A 23,622-nucleotide genomic window follows, 5' to 3' on the forward strand; every position below is an offset into this window, starting at 1 on the left:
GTGTAGAAGGAAAAAAGAATGTGGTTTTGATGGGAGGCTATAAGAAGGCATGGGAATATGGTTTTTGTTAAAGGGAATGAAATTTTGTCTAGCTCAGAGGGTTTTAACAATTGTCTTAACCTAAAAGAGTAATGGGACAAAACTGAAGGTTTAAGCAAGGTGTAGAGGGTTTGTGAAGGGTTGATCTCATAAAGGAAGTTCTGTAGGTATAAGCAAGTTTGCTAAGATTTGAAGGGGATTATTTAATTTTTCTGTATGTTGAACACTGAAATAAGAGCACACTAATGCAGGGCCAAAATCTGGGCTCACATGTCTGAATAACATGGTTTTCTTAGTGAATTGATCTACTGCTTAACAGAAAATTATAAAAGATTAAAAAAGGTTTATTAAAATTTTACCTTATGGTTAAACTAAGATTGAATCAGTTTGTTTATAAGGTTTTATTAAGAATTGGGTTTAATGTTACTAATACACTAATGCAAAGGTGAAACTTGGCTTTCTCTTTAGAACAAGATTTTTGGGAGGCCGAGGTGGGAGGATCACTTGAGGCTCCAGAGTTCGAGACCAGCCTGGATAATACAGCGAGACCCCATCTTCACAAAAAATAAACACATTAGCCAGGCATGCTGGCATGTGCCTACAGTCCCAGCTACTGGGCAAGCTGAGGTGGGAGATTGCTTGAGCCCAGGAGTTCAAGGCTCCAGTAAGCCATGTTCGTGCCACTGCACTCTAACCTGGATGACAGAGCAAGCCCCTGTCTCAAAAAAAAAAAAAAAAAAAAAAAAGAGCAATAGGAGAATGGTGAGAAACATAAACTATGACAAAACCATGCAATAATCCATATACATTAAAAATAATGTTTACACACTATGTTAGTATGGGGAAATATTCTTACATTAACTATTATGTAACAAAAGCAGAATTTAAAACAGATAATATAAAATCATAAAGAGTATAAAAATATGGGTATATATACATATACATGCATATATTTTATATATAAGGACTCAGCTATATAAAAATATATACTTATATATAAAAAGATATGCTTGTGTATATCTGTGTATTTATATATAAAATGATATGATTGTGTATTTATCTGTGTAAATATTGTGTATTTACACAGATATACACAAGCATATCTTTTTATATATAAGGCTTCAGACATATATATGATATATAAATACACATACATACAGAATAATAATCATAACAAGAAGATGCAAAGCACAGTGTGACTAATATCACCACACAGTGTAAGTCTGGTAAACAAACATCAGTATTACTTTCATTATAGCCAAAGAAACTGAGGCTTTCCTAGAGTAAGTATTCTGTCTTATGATATACCGGCAATAAGTGGCCAATTCTGGGTTTTATGAGAAGCCACAATGCTGCCTAATGCCTGGAGGAAGTTTCTGTATAAGAATAGCTGATGGTAGAGTTAGGAAAATTTGTGTTTGGCTTTCTTCACATTTCAACATTTTGTATAATAAATATATATTAAGAAAAATGCTACTTTATTAAAAATCAGGGAGAAAAAGAAAAGACACTCTCCTCTTATAATTCAGAAGACTGTATTTTTTTAAAGTATCACTTCCATTATTTATATATTAAAAGGTTCCTACATGTTTTTCCATGTAGTCACATAAAAAAATTTCATGTTAAATATGATAAACTTTAAGTATGCAAGGATTAAAATTATATAGATAGATAGATTTTTTTTTTTTTTTGAGACGGAGTCTCGCTGTCGCCTGGCCTGGAGTGCAATGGTGAAATCTCAGCTCACAGCAACCTCTGCCTCCCAGGTTCAAGCGATTCTCCTGCCTCAGCCTCCCGAGTAGCTGGGATTACAGATGCCCACCACCACACCCAGCTAATTTTTTGTATTTTTAGCAGAGACGGGGTTTCACTATGTTGGCCAGACTGGTCTCGAACTCTTGACCTCATGATCTGCCCACCTTGGCCTCCCAAAGTGCTGGGATTACAGGCATGAGTCACAGCGCTTAGCCTAAAATAATTTTTGTTTGTTTGTTTGTTTTTGTTATTTTTGAGTCGGAGTCTCGCTCTTCGCCCAGGCTGGAGTGCAGTGGCGTGATCTCACCTCACTGCAAGCTCCGCCTCCTGGGTTCAGGCCATTCTCCTGCCTCAGCCTCCGTAGTAGCTCCACCACCATGCCTGGCTAAATTTTTGTATTTTTAGCAGAGATGAGGTTTCACTGTGTTAGCCAGGATGGTCTTGATTTCCTGACCTCATGATCTGCCTACCTCGGCCTCCCAAAGTGCTGAGATTACAGCTGTGAGCCACCGTGCCTGGCCAAATAATTTTTTTAGAAATCCTATACATGCTTTGGAAAAATGATTGATAACAAAGTTCAACAACTTGTCAGTGCTGAGATTGAAGGTATTTTATTTTTCTTTTTGTCAAATTTTTCTATAATAGTGCTTTGATAGTATACTTACATGACTAAATGAAAATATGAGAAGGAAAGACTAGAAACCCAATTACTAAAACAGAGAGGGAAAGACAAATAGCTCCTTCCTTTTTACCATAGTGGAAGGAATCCAAGAGCAACAGACCTGGGACCACTAATATAAAAGTCTTATAACTTTGTAATGGTGATTTTGCTATTTGTATTACTCTTTGTTCATCAGTTTTAGTAACAGTATGGCATAGCAGCTTAAGAACAGGCAGTTAAGAACTGAATTCTAGTTTTGCCATTCCCCATCTATGTAACTTAAAAACTTCTCTGAGCCATATCTGAAACACAAAGATAACAAGAATAAGTACCTCAAAGGATTATTATAAGATTAAGTGAAATAGTACACTTAAGTGCCTGGGACACAGTAAGGCAAAACTAAATACTATTATTATTATTCATCCTATAATAGCAGGAAGAAACCCTTAAAATCAAAATGTTGTCTTTATCTTCAGTAGGAGGCAGCAATGTTTTCCAACGCCAGGCTTTCACAGAGAAAGTCAAAAGATACTGTGTTTGGCGATGGGTACAGATGAAAGAAGAAAAGAGACTAAGCAACTAGGATCAGACATAAAGAAAGACAAGAATGCATTAGAAGACACAGAGTGCATTAGAAGAACTCATATACAATTCCTTAACCAAGTAATTCAACAAATAGTAGGCACTTCATCAGGTATTGGGAGGGAAGCATTGAAAAAACTAGAAACGGTTCCTTTACCCTGAAGGGCATCCATACCACCAACTGATAAAAAATCTGTCCTTTGAAGCAATAATACATTCAAGTATCTTCCTCAGGCACTACTTTTGTTATGTTTTATACTACATTTATTCATACACTTGGCCTTATTTTCTCTGTTGCTAAGTTAAAAACTTGAAGTCAGAAACTTTTTCTTTTTCATACATATATCCCTTGGAGTACTGGCACTATATTCAGAACACAGTAGGTCAATAAATATTTATTTGATTGGTATTCAAAAGCTGGGCAAACTAGCCTTTAAATATGAAGATCACAAGTTCTGATAAGTTTTTCTCACAAATTGTTTTTATCTATATTTGTCATAATTTCTCTACTATACAATAAAACACCAAACTTTACAACTTAGGTAACTTTCTACAGACACAGAAGGTTTAAACCTTATTGGCTAACAATTGACTGTTGCTCACTAAGCCACATTTTCTCATCCATAATTTCCCACTTGGCTTTCTTCACTTCTGTTTTTTTGTTTGTTTGTTTGTTTGTTTGTTTGTTTTGAAATGGTTGTCTTGCTCTGTTGCCCAGGCTGGAGTGCAGTGGCGTGATCTCGGCTCACTGCAACCTCTACCTCCTGGATTCAAGTGATTCTCCTGCCTCAGCCTCCCAAGCAGCTGGGATTACAGGCACATGCCACCACACCCAGCTAATTTTTGTATTTTTGTAGAGGCAGGGTTTCACCATGTTGGCCAGGGTGGTCACAAACTACTGACCTCAAGTAATCCACCCACCTCGGCCTCCCAAAGTGCTGGGATTATAGGCGTGAGCCACCATTCCGGGCCTCTCTATTTCTTTATTAACTTTTTAAATTGAGAGGTGGCCAGATTTTGTTATTAAAGCAAAGTATTAAAGTGATATGTACAATTGAAGGGAGAAATAGAAAATTCAACCAAACAATAGCTGAAGACTTCAATACTTCATTCTCAATAATTGATGGCAGAAACAAACTGAAAATCAGCACGGACATAAAAGACTTAATTAAGACTATTATCTAAAGGTTATCTAACTTGACCTGATAGCTATAGAACATTTCAACAAAAGCAGAATATATATTCTTTTCAAGTGCCATAAAACAGTCTCAATAAATTTACAAGAGGTGAACAAAGTAGGTTCTCCAACCATAATGGAATTAAATTAGAAACCAACAGCAAAACAACTTTTGAGAATTCCATAAATATTTGTAAATTAAACAGCATACTTCTAAATAACTCATAAGTCAAAGAAATTACAAGCAAAATGTAAAAACATTTTGAAATGAATGAAACTGAAAATACAACAGATCGAAATTTGTCAGATTTGGCCAGGTGCGGTGGCTCACGCCTATAATCCCAGCACTTTGGGAGGCTGAGGTGGGTGGATCACCTGAGGTCGGAGTTCCAGACCAACCTGGCCAACATGGTGAAACCTCATCTCTACTAAAAATACAAAAATTAGGCAGGTGTGGTGGTGGGCGCCTATAATCCCAGCTACTCCAGAGGCTGAGGCAAGAGAATCACTTGAACCTGGGAGGCAGAAGTTACTGTAAGCTGAGATGGGACCACTGTACTCCAGCCTGGGTAACAGAGCTAGACTCTGTCTCAAGAAAAATAAAATAAAATAAAATAAGAACCAACAGGAAATATTTTAGGTTTGGGGGCTGAAAAGTCTCTGTCTCAATAACTCAACTCTGCTGTTAGGCATGAACATAGCCAGAAGCATATAAATGAATGACTGTGGTTGTGTTCTAATAAAACTTCATCTATAAAAAGCAGGACAATTTGGCCCACTGTCCATAGCTTGCTAATCCTTGATGCATATGGGCAAAAAATATATACAATTTAAGTGAAACCACGAATGAACTTCTCTTTGGAGAAGCCCTCACCATTTGAAAAACAAACAAACAAAAACACACATTACAAAATTCAGGAACAAAAGAGGGGACATCACTAGCAACCTTATAAAAACTAAAAGGATTGTAAGTGTATAATATAAACAACTTGATTCTAGTAAATTAGGCCACTTAAATGCAACTAATAAATTCCTAAAAGACAAAAATTACCAAAATGGACTCAGAAACAAATAGAAAATCTAAATGTATAAAAGGTGAAGAAATTAAATTAGCAATTTAAAATATTCTTATTCTTAAAAGCCTGGATGCAGATGGTTTCACTAGTGAGTTCTACCAAACGTTTAGAGAAAAAAAGTAGTACTAATCTTCTGGAAACTCTTCCAGAAAATAGAGGATGTGCCAGTATTATCCTGATATCAGAGCTAGACAAAGACATCACAAGAAAACTAAAAAGCAATATTTCTCATGAATATAGACTCCAATGTCCATAATAAAATATTGGTAAATCAAATCCAGCAACACATAAAAAAAATTATATACCATGACAGAGTGGGGATTGCTTCCTAGGAATACAATGGTTGGTTTAACATCTAAAAATTAATTAATGAAATCCATGACATTAATAGTTTAAAGATGAAAAATGATACGACAATACAATCTCAATAGACATTGAGAAAAAGCATATGACAAAATCCCACACTCATTCATGACTAAGGGATGGACAAAAAAAACCAAACCGTCTCAAAACTAGGAATAAAAGAGAGCTGCCTGTCTCTAAAAGAAGTATTCAGTTAAACAAAATAAAAATAAAAAGGGAACTTCTTCCATCTAATAAAGGGCATCACAAAAACCTTACAACTAACAACATACTTAATCATGAAGGATACAATGTCTTTCCCCTAAGATCAGGAATAAGGCAACGATGTCCATGGTCACCACTTCCATGCAACATTGTATTGAAAATTCTAGCCAGTACAATGAGTCAAAAAAAAAAAAAAAAGTCGGGGGCAGCGGGGACAAAAGGCATCCAGATTGTTAAGAAAGATTTAAAACTATCTGTTCACTGATAACATGAGCCTGTGTGTAGAAAACCTTAGGGAACCTATACAGAAAAATGAATAGACTAATAAGAGTTTCAGAAAGACCAAAGGATATAAGATCAATACACAAAAGCCAACCCCACTTCTATATGTAAGCAATGAGTAATCTGAAAAGGAAATTAAGAAAATAATTCCATTCAAACTTAAGCACTTGCAAATTTTTGATACTATAAATAACCTAGTTGATGGACATCCATGAATACATAAAGTACTTTCTGTATTTCAGATATCCATATGGATAGATTTCTGGAAATTTATTTGCTTTCACAGTGACAGATACAAAGATACGGGCACTGAATATAAAATGATGGATTCAGAGAACAATGATTGTGTTGTAAAAAGTATGACCAAAAATATAAGGCAATTTTGGGTTCTGCTGCTTAACAGAGTTTCTTCTAAATAAACTCAAGAACAGTGAAGGTCACTCACCTGCACAGCATGAGATAAATCTGACATCAGACACTGACGGAACCTCTCATCACTCCCAATTCCTTGAAGAACAAAGTCAGGCACATAAGATGAGCAGTAGCCACCCAGCAAGGACCTCCCAAAGTTGGCAATGTTGGGCTGAACAGCACTCACTTCGATTAACTTTGACCTGGAAGAAAAATGCCCCCAAAAGACATTTAATTAGTAATAAATATATTTAACCAGTAAAAAAAAAAAAAAAAAGTGAATTCTACTTGTCCATATTTAACACTAGTCTGTATTAAAATCAAGTGTAAAATCATCCTTATATAATGGTAACAATCGTAAAAATTAAGAGTAAAATGGTAATAATAGTAAAATCAAGAGTAAAATCATCGTTATTTAAAAACTGGCTCAAGTGCTCTATCAGAAAATAAAATACTCCTTCTTATTCAGAGAAGAAGGTCTGATGAGCAACTGAGTAATGAAGTGAGGATCAATCTTTCCTAAGAGACTTTAAGAGAATTGTACCTTGTGTTTGTAGCACATTCTTAATACAATCAGATTATGAAAACAATCATCTAAAACAAAACAATTAAATGCCTCACAAGTCCAAAGCTGGGTATGTAATGTTTCTCAAGCATGAATATTCTCCTTGCATACTTGACCCAAAGTATACATTCTCTGTTTTCCTCTTAGTCTTGGCCAAATCTATTTCTAACAGCTATTCTAACATCTCAGGTATTAGTGCTCCCTAACTGCCAGGCTCAGCATATGTCCTTTGGGGGGCATAAGTCACTCCTAAATGGCTTGAAACCTTCTAAGCAGTAAGAAATCTTCTACTTATCAACCAGATCCTTTAACTTTTCTTTGAGGTCTTCATAAAACCTTTCCAGGGTGTTTCTGGAGCTTAGCCTTTACTCCTTCTTATGAGTTAAGAGAATATGAAAACAAGAGAGCTATCCAGAACAATGATCTCTTTTATACTAACCTTCAGAGAACAGCTAAAAAAGAGAATGGTACATATTTATATAGGGCCCATTATAGGTGAAAACTTCCTACTTACCCAGGAAAAGGTATCTCATCCTCTTCTGCCCAATCTTCTTGCTCTCCTCCATAATAACTGCTAACTTGTCTAGTCATATCATGACCTGTATCTTCACTTTCACTATCCCCAAGGGCACTGTCTGAACTTTCATTTCTTGGAATGTCCCATTCAGTTCCTACAGCAATTTTTTTATCTGAACTCTCTTTATCCCCATGGGGGACAAGAATGGAGAGTGTATCTCTTTGGTCCTGCTGAGGAAAGCAGGTTTTACATGAATCTTGGGGAACTGTTTCTATACATTTACAAAATTCATTGTTCTGCTTGTTATTTTTTGTACACAATATTTTTGAAAACTCTAACATACAGCAATGGTCTTTACTATCTGTACTTGTTTTAAATGGAACATCATCAATAGTCCTGGTTTCGATTGAATCATCATTAAAATATTCGTCGAATAAGCTCATGCTTTCTGGGTCTGAATGATTCCAACAGGGAAGTTCACAGGGCTCTTCAGAAACCATGTTCTGTGTATCAGACTCTCCAGATTGGTCCTTGGTTGTTTGTTTAGTTTCTTGATGCTGATCAATAGCCCCTCTTTCTTCCTTCAATGGTTTGGTGTGATGTCTGGTAATCTGATCCACCACTGCCTGACTTCGAAGCTCAGTATCTGAATCAGGTGACATAGAATCCCCAATCAGGAAAGTAACCTTTGTCTGGGCAGCCTCACAAGAAAATGAAGCAGGCACAATCTTATCTGGAGGTTTTTTTTCCACAACCATTCCTGTGGATCTCATTGCTTTGCCTGTGTGACTGTCTGAATCCAGCAACTTCTCACTCTGCCATGTTTCCTCTGTTGGCTCTAAGCCTGACTCTGACAATGCACATTTGTCTACTGGAACAGATCCTGTGCAAACAACTGTCTCTAACTTGGCGTCAAAGCAAGTTCTTAATTTATCTCTGTACTGTTTAACATCAACAGCATTTTCTTCTTGGCAGTCAGAAGGAGAAATCATCCGGCACTCATCTGAAATTCCTAGCAGCTCCTTAGAGCTGTTTTGAATATCTTCTCTCTCTTGTTGTGAAATGTTCTCTACATTTTGCCCACGGAGTGGATGACTGCAATATTTACAGTTACAATTGGGAGTTCTTATTTCTTCTGACTCTTTAAAGAGCAAACTGCTTTTGTTTCTATGCATTGTGACAAGGACATACTCTGATTCTTCTATTTCACCTTTCTCTAAAGTGGTAGTAATTACTGTGCCTGGCATAACGATGGCTTCATCTTCTCCATTTTCTAAAAGATGCGTTTCTTGAAGTTCAGAGCATCTTATAAAATAAGTAAGAAAATAAAGTAGCCTCTGGACCATGTCTTGTCGTTTGCCAACTACCACAGTCCTTGCTAACCGGACGGGAGAGCCAATAGCGCCATACAAGTCTCCTGTAACGGAAAAAAATCAGTTATTGGACATGTCCTTTACTGACACAGCTAAGTAAGCTATTTTTAATTATCAGAAACCTACTCTTACTGTATGAGTAATAGTTTAGGTTTTACTCGTTTTTTTTTTTGTTTTTTTTTTTGAGACAGGGTCTCACACTGTAATCCTGGCTGGAGTGCAGTGGTACAATCACGGTTCACTGCAGCCTCAGCCTCCTAGGCTCAGGTGATCCTGCTACCTCAGCCTCCTGAGTAGCTGGGACTATAAGTGCGTGCCACCATGCCTGGCTAATTTTTTGTATTTTTTTTTTTGTAGAGACAGAGTTTTGCCATGTTTCCTAGGGTGGTCTTGAGCTCCTGGGCTCAAGCAATCCACTGGCCCTGGCCTCCCAAAGTGCTGGGATTACAGGCGTGAGCCACCATGCCTGGCCTCACTCTTAGTTCTTTAACAGATGAGTGACTATTCAAGGGAGGAAGATGAGATGAATAATCTTAACCAGAGAGAAAGGTGAATTTAAGGGTTTTCTGGTTTCCTCTTTAAACAAATGCTATGGTTCAGAAACCTCAAGCAAAGAGTCAGTTCTGAAACTCACATATCCCAAGAATATTCTCTAACACAGGCTCCATGCAGAGCATTTTTACCTGGTTAGAGAAGTACTGCCTGAAGTACTATGTACACAAGGATTCTGTAGCTGTGTCCAATCAAGAAAAGACAAAGCACAATATCCGCTGGCTTGCAAGGAGAGGAAAGGAGTAGTGGTAAAATGGAGCAAAGCTATAGTCGTCACACCACACACTTAACCATTCCTGATTTAAATCATATCTCTGGGGCCGGGCACAGTGGCTCATGCTTGTAATTCCAGCACTCTGAGAGGCCGAGATGGGTGGATCACTTGAGACGAGGAGTTCAAGACCAGCCTGGCCAAGATGGTAAAACCCTGTACCTACTAAAAATACAAAAACTAGCCAGGTGGTGTTGGGGGCACCTGTAGTCCCAGCTACTTGGGAGGCTGAGGCTGGAGAATTACTTGAACCCAGGAGGCAGAGGGTGCACTGAGCCGAGATGACACCACTGCACTCCAGCCTGGGCAACAAGAGCAAGACTCTGTCTCAAAAAAATAAAAAAATAAAATAAAAAAGTAAGTCATATCTCTGAACTTTAACTGTTGTTCCTCTAGCCAGCACCCCACCCCACCAGCTCCCATGTTTGTAAAAGCCTATTTTCCCCTTCCATTCCCTAGAGGGTTGGGTACTCAGGATAGGCCAGAAAGGGCAGGAAGAGAGACTCATCCTTACTAAAAGGAAAAGAAAGGGCAACAAGTTCAGCCATGCAGTTCATTTTCACTTTTGAATCCATTCTAAACATGACTAGCCATTATGTTAAAAGCAGGGGAGGTGAGGGGGGCAGGACTAGAAATTAGCATTTCTATATTTATGCTATACTTCAAATTAAACCAGTAATTTCAGTGCCAAAACTATGGAGAATAGGGCTGGGCATGGTGGCTTACACATGTAATCCCAGCATTTGGGGAGGTGGAAGCAGGCTGATCACTTGAGCCCGGGAGTTCAAGACCAGCCTGGGCAACATGGCGAAACCCTTGTCTCTACAAAAAAATACAGAAAATTAGCTGGGCGTGGTGGCGCGCACCTGTAATCCCAGCTACCTGAGAGGCTGAGGCGGAAGAATCACCTGAGCCCAGGAAGTTGAGGCTGCAGTGAGCTGTGATCGCACCACCACACTCCAGCCTGTGCAATAGCGTGAGACCCTGTCTCAAGAAAGAAAGAAAAAAAAAGAATACAAAGCCATTAATTTCAACTTAATTCAATTTTTGAAGTTGTCAGTATACACATTTAAAATCCTCTATTTTTACTTTACAAAGCCCTCACACTTTTTAAAGGAACAAATATAGATAGGTCTCAAATAAATATAAGCTATAGATACTATTATGATAAATTTTCTCTTCTGGCTAACACACTGGCTCAAATATCACCATGCCACTGTTCTAAACTACTCCCACAATTCCCACAAATTACCAAGTAAGTTGAAATTGCTTTGGCATGGCAAGTGAATCTTTCATGATTCCCACTTTACTTTTCCAGCTTTATTTTCTTATACTTATCCTCCTTCTTGGCAGTCAGAAGAAGAAATCATCCTTATTCGCACAAAGCCCCAGTTAAACTGGACCACTGAATATGCTCTGCACTTTTAACACCTAGACTACTCTTTACTCATGTGATGTCCTGTCCCTTTCCTCAATATCTCTGCCAGTCCATAGCTTCCCACCTAAGCATCCTCACTTGGACAAAAGTAGGCTCCCCTGTTGAACTCTCACTAAACTTTTCATTTCTCTTATAGTTCCTCCTTGAATTATCATTGTTGTCTGCATATATATTACCTACAGTCTTAGACTGTCGACTTCTTGAGGGCAATTTCCAAATCATTCATCTTTACAGCCTCTGTGCTTTTTAAACAGAGCCTTAGACAGTCAACAAATGATTGTAGAATTAAAAAAGGATTTAAATGTCCCAATTTAAAAAATACTACTAATAATTTGATTTTAAAAAGGTCCATGCAATGGAATACTACTCAGCATTAAAAAGGAATGAACCATTAATACATACAAAATAGGTGAATCTGAATTATATTGAATGAATGAGATCAAACAAAGTATATACTGCATGATTCCATTCATATAAAACTCTAGAAAATGCAAGTAATCTACCATGACAGAAAGTAGGCCAGTGGCTGCCTAGGGATGGTGGAAGAGGAACAGAGAAGTTGGGGAGAAGGAGATGGGGAGGAGGAGGAGGAAGAGATTACAAAAAGGCATAAGGAAACTTTTGGAAGTGATGCAATATGATTACCATTTTGATTGTGGTGATGGTTTCAGAGGCATATATGCGAAACGTATCAAATTGCTTTATTTTTTTTGAGACAGACTCTCGCTCTGTCACCCAGGCTATGGTGCATGATCTCGGCTCATTGCAACCTCTGCCTCCAGGTTCAAGGGATTCTCCTGCCTCAGCCTCCTAAGTGGCTGGGATTATAGGCGCCTGCCACCACGCCCAGCTAATTTTTTTTTTTTTGAGACAGAGTCTTGCACTGTTGCCCAGGATGGAGTGCAGTGGCATGATCTCGGCTCACTGCAAGCTCCGCCTCCTGGGTTCACACCATTCTCCTGCCTCAGCCTCTTGAGTAGCTGGCGCCCACCACCACGCCCAGCTAATTTTTTGTACTTCTAGTAGAGATGGGATTTCACCGTGTTAAGCCAGGATGGTCTCGATCTCCTGCCCTCATGATCCGCCTGCCTTGGCCTCCCAAAGTGCTGAGATTACAGGCGTGAGCCACTGTGCCCAGCCATTGTTTTGTATTTTCAGTAGAGGCAGGGTTTCACCATGTTGGCCAGGCTGGTTTCGAACTCCTGACCTCAAGTAATCCACCCACCTCAGCCTCCCAAAGTGCCAGGATTACAGGCATGAGCCACTGCACCTAGCCCAAACTGTGTACTTTAAATATGTGTTGGGCCAGGTGTGGTGGCTCATGCTTGTAATCCCAGCACCTTGGGAGGCCAAGATGAGCAGATCGCTTGAGTCTGGGAGTTTGAGACCAGCCTGGGGGAACATGGCAAAACCCCATCTCTACAATAAATACAAAAACTAGCCTGGTGTGGTGGTACGTGCCTGTAGTCCCAGCTACTTGGGTGACTAAGGTAGGGAGATCATTTGATCCCAGGGAAATTGGAGCTGCAGTGAGCCATGATCGTGCCACTGCACTTCAGCCTGGGCAAAAGAGTGAGACTCCATTAAAAAAATGCATTTACTGTATGTCAATTATAACTCAATAAAATGGAAGGGAATGGGGGAGGGAACAAGGGAGAAAGCCAGTAGGGATGGAGGTTGGTTATATGAATTGATAAGCCATATGACAATCCACCTGGCAAGCTCAATCACAGAGCAACCTAAGGAAAGTTACTACCCAGTCACCAAAATGTTCTCATCTTACTCTTCCCCCATCATCTAAAAGCAACAGAGTAGGAGCAGAGGTAATTAGCAGCTACATTTACGAGACACAGTCTCAACCATTTTACATGTATTATCTCATTTAATTTTTACAACTTTTAAAGTATGTATCATCTATTATTATTCCTACTTTATGAATAAGGAAACTGTGATTCAAATGTGGTGTGCCTGACTCCACAGCCTGTGTCTTTAGCACCCTGGTACAATCCCTCCCTATTGCCTATGAACTTATCAACCATCTACTCTCCCCTCTGTTCCCCGACTTGTTTAGTGGTGCTTAACACTGAGGGAAACATTTTCCAAAATGACTCAGCAAGTGAACAAAAGTGGATCAACAGAAACCTCAGTGAACTGCTTCACTCCTAACCAGATTGATTTTAGGTATCACAGGTGACTGTTGATTTATTCTTTCTTGCAAAGTACCTAACACAAAGTACGAAATCATAAAACATCCTGAAGATCTGAAGTTACTAGTAAACCAGCTATCAGCCTGCTCCTCTTGCTCTACCTGCAGTTCTTCATCTATAAGGAATGATTTCAGGTCTAAGACGAGGATAAGACAAATTGGCAGACATGAAAGGACAAGCAAAGCAGAGATGCTTTAGAATGCAGGAGGTAAAAGCATTTTATTTATTTTTGGTTTTGCTATAAAATAATTACAGATAGCTACAAAAAAGTCTAATACATAGTGTAACAGTTGTCAGATTACATACCCAGTTGTGCCCAAAGTGGGTTATATGGATGAGTCTTTGCCAACATGTCCACACTCTGAGAGGAATGCTTTTCTAAAAATATTTTTATAGGTGGTTGTCCATTTGGCATGACTGTTGGAACCCAGGCAAGATGATTGGTCAGAACTGCAGTAATGAGAGCTGGCAAGAATCTGAAAACAAAATACATCTGATCAGATTCCAATCAGTCTTCATGAAACCTTAGGTAAAATGTAGTGAAAAAGTAAGCAAGGAGAGTATATATGCTCATGTGGCCAAATGGCACCAAAAAAAGGAGAAGAGAGAGGAAAGGATGAGTATATAACACCAAGATTAAAATGAAAGTTAATAGTTTCTGGTTGAGGAGGAGTTAAAAACTACTTGAAATAAAGATAACACATTCATAAGAGCTATTGCAGATCGTAAGTACAAAACAGAAATGCCATTTTACTTCAAAAATTATGGATTAATTTCAGTGTTTAATCACACAATTAATTACTGAATCAACCAGCAGGTCCTTACATTTCCAAATTACTGAATGGGAAAACGAGGCAAAGTATTAAGCAAACTCTGTCTATCATCAAAGAGAATAAAAACAACTGAATTATTCATCTGGATTCCAAAGACTTGAATAGTTAAAATAATACAATACGATAAAACATCACATTGAAAATGCATCATTAGAATCCTACCATTTCCTTATATGTTTTTTTTGTTTGTTTGTTTGAGACGGAGTCTTGCTCTGTCACCCAGGCTACAGTGCAGTGGCGCAATCTCCACTTACTGCAAGCTGTGCCTCCTGGATTCACGCCATTCTCCCGTCTCAGCCTCCCAAGTAGCTGGGACTACAGGCACCCGCCACCATGCCCGGCTAATTTTGTTTTTGTATTTTTAGTAGAGACAGGGTTTCACCGTGTTAGCCAGGATGGTCTCGATCTCCTGACCTCGTGATCCACCCACCTCAGCCTCCCAAAGTGCTGGGGTTACAGGTGTGAGCCATCACGCCTGGCCATCCTTAAATGTTTTCTACCTCTTTTCTATGAAATAAAACTATAAATGGATACAATTCACAAAAAAATGGGCAGCCTCAGATAATTCTACAATATGTCAGGAATTTTAATTACATAATTACAGACATTTTCACTGCTTTTCATTCATAAGGTTCTGTAATACTCTTCCATACCCTATCATTTAATTATTTTTTAGAATTCTGATTATTAATTTTGATTAATAATATAAAATAATTCCAAAGATAATGGATGATTCTTCCACATCTGTAATTGAGTTTGATTACAATATAGATATCTAGTTATAATAAATAAATTCATACTGATTTTTGGAAGCATTTTCCATTAGAAAGGTGAACTCCTTCATGAAACGATAGCAAAGGTGGTTCTTTTCTGGAGTCCCCGACATCATTGTAAGCCAGACAGGTTCTCCAATTCGTGGCATCGTGTAAAGATTACAAATTGTTGTTCTAAAAAGAGGAAGACACATTATGAAATGTATAGTTCCAAGAGTTACATACTCTTAAAATAATTTTAAGTTTATATTGCCAGCTTGGTCCTTACATCTAGATTATTAAAGCTTTTGAGGAAAGACAATGGACCAAGTCCTTCTTTCCTTGTCAACAACACAGTACCATGGGAAATGTTCTCAAAATATGTTGGTTCTGGTGTTGGCTCTCCCCACCAGTGACTGTGTGCCCTAGAGTAAATTATTTCCCTACTTTAAGCATTTGTTTCCCATACCTGTAAAATGAAAGGATACGATGATAATTTCTAAAGCCCATTCCAGCTCCACATTTCTACGGGGTATGCTGTACTTAAATATACCGCAAATAATCAACTACATGTACAAAAAGAAAATATTCTAAATGAGGTAACAGCTTATCCATCTACCCACTCAAAACAACAGTTTATCTGCATCATTTTGTTGCCTATGCTAAGACTCTAGTAACATTCTTAAGGACAGTGAGAACAGTATACATACATGCTACATTTTATGACTCTCTCAACCTTCTACAGTGTTTCCTTGAATCAACACAAAAAAAGATTATCACACAATTAGCACAGTGCTTTCTTAGCTGTCTCTTGGACTAATTTAGACAATAGCTAGTCCTGTGACTTGTACTTTCTCCTGAAGGCTTCAAAGCATACTTTCAAGATGTTAATTATTTTCTTTTTACATCATTATCTATTTAACAAAGCCCTATACATTTACTAGACTAAGCAACTCCTGCAAAGCCTGAGGCTTAAGAAACTAGTCAATCCTGCAGAACTACAGAATGGTGTCCTACTTTCTACTTTTTAAAACAATGCTGTCTAATAGAACCTGGCAATGATGGAAACCTGCACTGTCTGAAATGGTAGCCACTAGCCGTATGTGGTTACTGAACACATGACATGTGACCAGTATGACTAAGGAAGGGAATTTATCTTAATTAAGTTAAATAGCCACATGTGGCTGACGGCTGAGATTTTATTGTGCAATACTGCTCTAGAAAGTTCTCTGAGATTTCCATAAATTCTAATACCAACCTCAGTATCACTGTCTAACACCTAGGAGCCAAAAAAGAGAAGAATTATCTTGCCTCTACAAATTTTGTTGAATTTGAAACAATATAAACATGATGTATTACAATGGATAGAAACAATAAGAACAGGTCACTTTAATGAGCTCTCTGTAGAACATATAATCATTGCTAAGAATTTTAAAATAAACAAAAAGTTATTTTATAGAGCAAATATGACTAGAATACAAACTAGGCATATATGAAAATGTTTGTTTTTAAAGCTTATTACAGGTGTCCAGATACGATGGAAAATTGAAGACAAATGTTTATCCTCTCTTCAGTTTCTGAGGCCCCAAATGAACACCACCTAAAGATTTGAAAACAGATAAACTAGTGCAACAAATAGAATTAGAGAAGAACCAGCTGGGTGTGGTGGCTCACACCTGTAATCCCAGCTCTTTGGGAGACTGGGGCAGGAGGACTGCTTAAGCCCAGAGTTCAAAACCAGCCTGGGGAACACAGTGAGACCCTGTCTCTATTATTTAAAAAATAAATTAATTAATTTTTTAAAAATTGCCAAGGAACTATTACTGAAAATTAAAATTAGAGATTTCATGAAATTCTGGAATACAAACATACGGTGGAATTGTGATTGAAGTAGCAGAGTAGAGAAAGTTATAAGGTCATAGTATCACAGAGGGAGACATATACAAAGGGGAGCTAATTTGCCCCACTAAAGCAAGAAGAGGCTCAAGACTCACAAATTTTGGGGAAAGTCATGACAGGAGTTACGATACAGTACTGAAAATTGGGAGACTAATTCAAAGTCCATAAATGGTTGGCAGCTCCCTACCTCCTCTCCACTTCCCCAGAAAATGACTACAGATAGGAGAGAGCAGATATAGCAGTTGAACGGCCCAGAGGAATGACCTTTTCCAAACTCTTCCTGGCATTTGTATCTTTCAGAGTATATAATCAGATATAGAGTATATCTTGTAGTGTTAAATCTTCATGGGATTGTGGGGGGCGGTGGTATGGAAGGAGCAGAGATTAGGGGAAAAATATCTAAATATGCTTCTTTAGGTAATGATAATAAAAAAAGGTTGAAAAACACTGCCCTGAAGTGAAGGTCTCCAGTCAAAAGCCTGATTATGCACAGAATTCCTAACCTACAGTTTGTTACCTCATTCTCAACTACAGAGCGCAACCAAAAACACTGATATTTAGAGAAAGCCTCCAAGCAGAGAAAAAGACAAGAACAGAAACACACACATACTCACCCATATAAAATGACTCCAGAGGAAAACAGAAATAATGCAAACAATGGAAGAAAACTTTTAAACAAAACTCTAATGTACATTAAAATTAAAGAATATGGTAGAGAATCTAATTTTCAAAGAAAAGGATTATCCAAAAATAAGAAAGCATCAAAGATTTGCTGAAATGAAAAAAAGCATAGAAGGGATAGAAAAACAAAACATTCACAAAAAGAGAAGGAAAATATGAAAAAAAAGGAACACAGAACAATCCAGGAGTGCCAATTTCTAAAAAAAAAAAAAAAAAAAAAAAAAAGGATTCCAGAGACAAAACAGAATAAATTGTAAAAGAAAGCAGAAAAATTACCGGAGCCGAAGAACATGATGGTGCTATAACAATACTGAGACCATAAAGGACCAAGAAACAGGCATAAACCCATATATCATGGCAGAAAATAAATATGATCTAAAACTGATAAATGAGGAAATAGCAACATTTCGTATACTTTTTAATAATATGGAAGTAAATAACAAGAAATAATAGTTAAAAAGAGAATGTGTCTGGGAAGAATGGGGTGAGTAGGATAGGATTCATTTATTTTTAATTATTGGACCTTTCAGAAATTTTTGTTTCTTAATCATGTGCATATACTTTTTGATTAAAAGAAACAATGTATAAATAAATAAATAAATAAATATGCTGATCATTTAAGACTTTTTCATGAGTTTCTTCAGCATATTACCGTCTACTATAAGTCCATGTGTCATTGCACAGAGCCAGATCACAAACACTGGTATTAGTGGTCCAATGAGAGCCTTTGCTTTAGTATTTAATATTATATTTGTTTAAAAGTATTATATATGCTATGGCCTCAGAGTGTTATCAAGTATAAAGAAGGCAAAGAAATTAATTACGCAACAGTGCTTCTCACTATATACAACTCTATGTTGTTGTCATTAACAATCCAGAAGTAATGGCCAGGTGCGGTGGCTCACGTCTATAATCCCAGCACTTTGGGAGGTCTAGGTGGGCGGATCACCTGAGGTTGAGAGTTCAAGACCAGCCTGGCCAACATGGCAAAACCCCGTCTACTAAAAATACAAAAATTAGCTGGGTGTGGTGGTGAGTGCCTGTAATTCCAGCTACTTGGGAGGCTGAGGCACAAGAATCACTTGAACCTGGGAGGCAGGGGTCACAGTGAGCTGAGATTGCACCACTTCATTTCAGCCTGGGAGGTAGAGCAAGACTCCGTCTCAAAAAAAAAAAAAAATCTAGAAGTAATGGTTTATTCTAGAAATCATTTCTTTCTTCTCCACTAATAATTGTGCCCTATCATTCAATGGTAAGAAAAGCAAATACTTTCAGTAATCTGTCCCCTTATTTTTCCCAGTCTGTCCCCTTATTTTTCCCAGTGCCCGGACAATGAAAGACTCTTTTGGTTGGGAGGAAACTGTAGGCATGATTTAGTTTTCTTTGATATGCCTAGGGTCTATATAAAAATCTAAAGACTTCGTCTTTGTTAGGCAGCAATGTTAACTAAACATGCTTCCTGCTTCTCTAGCTTTCATGTTTTCTGTACACATGTAAATAATTTCCTTCCTCTTCTCAACTGCCCAAAATTTACTAATCACTTGATCTCAAATAGTCATTTAAAGATTATGTCATTGTTAATTTTAAATAATCCCTTAATTTAAGAAGTACATTTATCTCTTGGTGTCTTCAGGGGATTGGTTCCAGAATTCCCATGGTTACCAAAATCTGTGGATGCTCAAATCCCTTATGAAATGGCATACTATTTGCATGTAACCCATGCACATCCTCCTGTATACTTAAAACCACCTCACTTTGGGAGGCCGAGGCAGGCAGATCACGAGGTCAGGAGATTGAGACCATCCTGGCTAACACAGAGAAACCCTGTCGCTACTAAAAATACAAAAAAAAAAATTAGCCAGGCGTGGTGGGGGGCGCCTGCAGTCCCAGCTACTCGGAAGGCTGAGGCAGGAGAATGGTGTGAACCCGGGAGGCAGAGCTTGCAGTGAGCCGAGACTGCGCCACTGCACTCCAGCCTGCGTGACAGAGCAAGACTCCGTCTCAAAAAAAAAAAAAAAAAAAATATACCATCTCTAGAGTACTTATAATACCAAATGCAGTGTAAATACTATGTTAATAATTGTTATACCGCATTGGTTTTTTAATGTGTATTTTTTTAATTGCAGTTAATTTTTATTGGTTTTTCTTTTTCAAATATTTTGATCCGAGGTTGGCTGATTTGCAGATGTGGAACCCACAAATATAAAGGGCTGACTGCAGAGTCTATTCTCATTATTTGAGGTAGTTATTTTCTATAAAGCCCACTCAAGCACTGAATTAGCAACACTGAACCACTGCCCCTAAGGAAAATAAACAGGTTCCTATGAGCCTCTGGTCACATTTTCATCAAACCCTCAATACATAACCTTGATGTGCCTCTCTGTTTAAGGATATCTTATTTGATGCTGTTGATTCATTAATATTAAACTCATGGCTGACAGCACCATAAATAATGTCTGAAGGAAGCTTATCTAACACATGTATTTTTTCTGTAAGGTACATCACAATCTTCTTACACTGAATATTAGACAGCATTTCAGCACTACATTTGGAAGCCATTTTTAACAGCAAAGTCACTAACAAAAAGCACAAAAATGCAAAAAAATTGGCACTAAATAAATGTCAAAAAAGTATATTTGTTAACAGTATGAGAATTAAAACAAGAAGGCAAAGCATTAGACCTTGCTTGATCTAAACTAGGAACATATGCGTCAGGCAACTCACATTTTTCATTGCTTTGCACATGTAAACAAATTACTGCAAAAGCACTGCAATTATATTTTGGGGTTACAAATAAATGTTAGCAAGTGGGTGAATTCTAAAATACAAAATCCACAAATGGTGAATATCAATTGTATATGTGAAAGTACTTATATAGGTAGACCTCTTATTGAAAATTATAAAATATTGTAAGAATATTTAATATCCCTTTCATATTTGCACAGCAACTGAAGCAAAATAATCAAACAATACAAATGGAAAGGCACATAATAGTGACATATACTTTTACAGATTTTATAACTCGCATGCTGTAAATTCCAGGCAATCTTGAAATTCTAAGTCTAGGCCATTTGTACTATATAATACCATAGCAATTGACTCACAAGTATTTAATTAAAATTTTGAAAAATAAAAAAGTCTTTTAAAATCTAAGAGCAAGATCAGTATCCTGTTTGGAAGGAGTCTTATGACAATATTTACTGTTCTGGTGACTTCAGCTGGATCTATAATGACAGTGTTTCCTCAGAGCCCAAGCAGAAACTTTTGGCCTTTGCCACAAAGCTTGTGACTGCAGAAAAGAATTTGTCAATCCAATAGTATAATTAACTGCAAGTTCAAGGGCAAAGATTCACTGCCTTATACTAATGCAATATGTGATACTCAGAAAGAATCCTGAAGGATTCTTTCAAGCAAATAAGCAAAAAGAACTATTGAAAACATATAATGTACCCACAAAATTTTAAATGTCTTGATTTCAATAAATAAAATAAAACGTCTGGATTTCAATAAAACGTATTAATAATAATTCTGGTGTAAACAAAGTAAACTAAAACAACTTAAACCAGACAAGGCACGGTGGCTCATGCCTGTAATCCCAGTACTGTGGGTGGTTGAGGCAAGAGGATCCCTTGAGGACAAGAGTTCAAGATTAGCCTGGACAACATAGTAACCCCATTATACAACATATTTAAAAAATATTTAAAAATACCAAGGTTCCAGTGAGCTATCCTCTGCCACTGCACTCCTGCCTAGGAGTGTTTTGAAACCCTCTCTCAAAAACAAAAACAATTTAAACCACAAAAAATAAAAAACTACAAATGAAACACCTGATTATTCATTGCACATTTCTTTTATATTACTGGCATAATATCTACTTCAGGGGAAGCAAAACCCTTAAGAATCTTTTTTTTTTTTTTTTTTTGAGATGGAGTCTTGCTCTGTTGCCCAGGCTGGAGTGTAGTGGCACAATCTCAGCTCACTGCAACCTCCGCCTCCGAGGCTCCCAGGTTCGAGCAATTCTCCTGCCTCAGCCTCCTCAGTAGCTGGGGCTACAGGCAGCCGCCACTATCCAGCTAATTTTTGTATTTTTAGTAGAGACGGGTTTCACCATGCTGGCCAAGGTGATCTCAAACTCCTGACCTCAGATGTTCCACCCTCCTCAGCCTATCAAAGTGCTGGGATTACAGGCGTGAGCCACTGCACCTGGCTCCTTAAGAATCTTTGAGTAAGCTTTCAAGCAATCCTGCCTCACTCCAGTTAAAAAAAAAAAAATTCCAACTGTAGATTAAATTTAGAAAATACAAGGCTATAACTTTTCATAGTTCTCAAATACTACTTATATTCATAAGAGGCCTATTTTATAGGTAGAGAAACCACTCTAGTTGTGTGTGTGTGTGTTTGAATTGTGGTTAAGTTCAATCTTTCAGCTATGTAAAGAGCACAGGCACTGGTGGCACATGCACTGGGCTACAAGGGAATGTATACAGAGTAAAGCTGTCATAAACCATTAGGGATAATAAATAACCAATTTTACCCAATTGATAGTATTTTAGCTTATCAGGATATTAGGTTCAAAATGTCCCGATTTCAATAAAACACACAGACACCTTCGTTTGCATATATAATCACTCTGAAGAATCAGAAATTGCTCTTTATTTCAATACAAAACTGCTCTCAAATGCTGACTCTGACATCCCTGCTAAGAGTTGAACAGCAATTGTGTAAGACAAGGCTTATAGTTCCATTACAGTAGTGCAGAAGAAAGACACAATTTGGTAATTTTTCTCCTTGAAAAGAGTTTTGTCCTTTTTTTAAAGAGATGTGGTCTCACTTTGTCACCCAGGCTGAAGTGCAGTGGCACAATCATAACTCACTGCAACCTTGACTACCTAGGCTCAACCAATCCTGCCAAGCTTCAGCCTCCTAAGTAGCTGGGACTACAGGTGCACGCCACTTGAGCCTGGCTACTTCGAAAATTTTTACTTTAGAGATGAGGTCTTTTATTTATTTTAAATTTTGTGGGTACACTGTAAGTGTAATATAAATTATGGGGTACAATGTGTAATAATCATATCAGGATAAATGGGGTATCCACCATCTTAAGAATATATCCTTTGTTACCAACAATCCAATCATACTCTTTCAGTTACTTTAAAATGTACAACTAAATTATTATTGACTATAGTCACCCTGTTGTGCTATCAACAGACACAGGGTCTTGCTTTTTTTGCCCAGGCTGGTCTCAAAACTCTAAGCAATCCTCTCACCGTGGCCTCCCAAAGTGCTGCGATTACAGGCATGCGCCACCAAGCTTGGCCCCTGAATAAAGTTTAAGCTAGTTATTACCAAAAGAGTTTGTGAAATGTAGATGCTAGCCCCATACCTACTAAACAAACTCTAAGAGTTTGGGAAACAGTTTTCATTATACTTCTCTAGTGACAGCAGTATCTGAATGGTTTTTTTTTTCTTTCTCAAAAAAAAAAAAAAAAAAGCATAGGTTTATGATGTAATTTAAATTCCAAAGAAAAGTCTAGATCAATTTAGGATGTGGTTTGTTTGGCTTTTTTTTTTTTTTTTCCTTTGAGACAAGGTCTTGCTCTGTCATGCAAGCTAGAGTGCAATGGCACAATCTCGGCTCACTGCAACCTCTGAATCCCAGGTTCAACTGATCCTCCTGCCTCAGCCTCCCCAGTAGCTAGGATTACAGGCATGCACCACCAATCCTGGCTAATTTTTGTATTGTTTGTAGAGACAGAGTTTCACCATGTTGCCCAGGCTGGTCTTGAACTCCTGGACTCAAATGATCCACCTACCTTGGCCTCACAAAGTGCTGGGATTACAGGCATGAGCTACTATACCTGGCCCAATTTCAGTTTTTAACTCAACAAAGTTTTAAATCTTACTTCAGTTCAATGTATTCTTACATTAAAATATTGATTTAAAAATATGTGAACTTCCAATTTCAGCTTTGACCTGCAAAGAGC

At 37.8% G+C, this 23,622-nt stretch overlaps 1 protein-coding gene across 4 annotated transcripts in view; it reads right to left on the reverse strand.

Annotated features, from left to right (window-relative positions):
• Positions 1-23,622, reverse strand: part of FNIP1 (folliculin interacting protein 1) — a 148,672-nt gene that overhangs the window by 16,699 nt on the left and 108,351 nt on the right. For all 4 annotated transcript variants that reach the window (XM_003829326.5, XM_003829325.5, XM_063604216.1 and 1 more), the window contains 4 exons: positions 15,107-15,253; positions 13,780-13,949; positions 7,630-9,049; positions 6,585-6,753 (listed from right to left, as the gene is read on the reverse strand). In XM_003829326.5, coding sequence (XP_003829374.1) covers positions 6,585-6,753; positions 7,630-9,049; positions 13,780-13,949; positions 15,107-15,253 — 1,906 coding nt within the window. The remainder of the gene's footprint in view (positions 1-6,584; positions 6,754-7,629; positions 9,050-13,779; positions 13,950-15,106; positions 15,254-23,622) is intronic.

This window comes from Pan paniscus, chromosome 4, assembly GCF_029289425.2.
Source record: "Pan paniscus chromosome 4, NHGRI_mPanPan1-v2.0_pri, whole genome shotgun sequence".
NCBI classification, from domain to species: domain Eukaryota; kingdom Metazoa; phylum Chordata; class Mammalia; order Primates; family Hominidae; genus Pan; species Pan paniscus.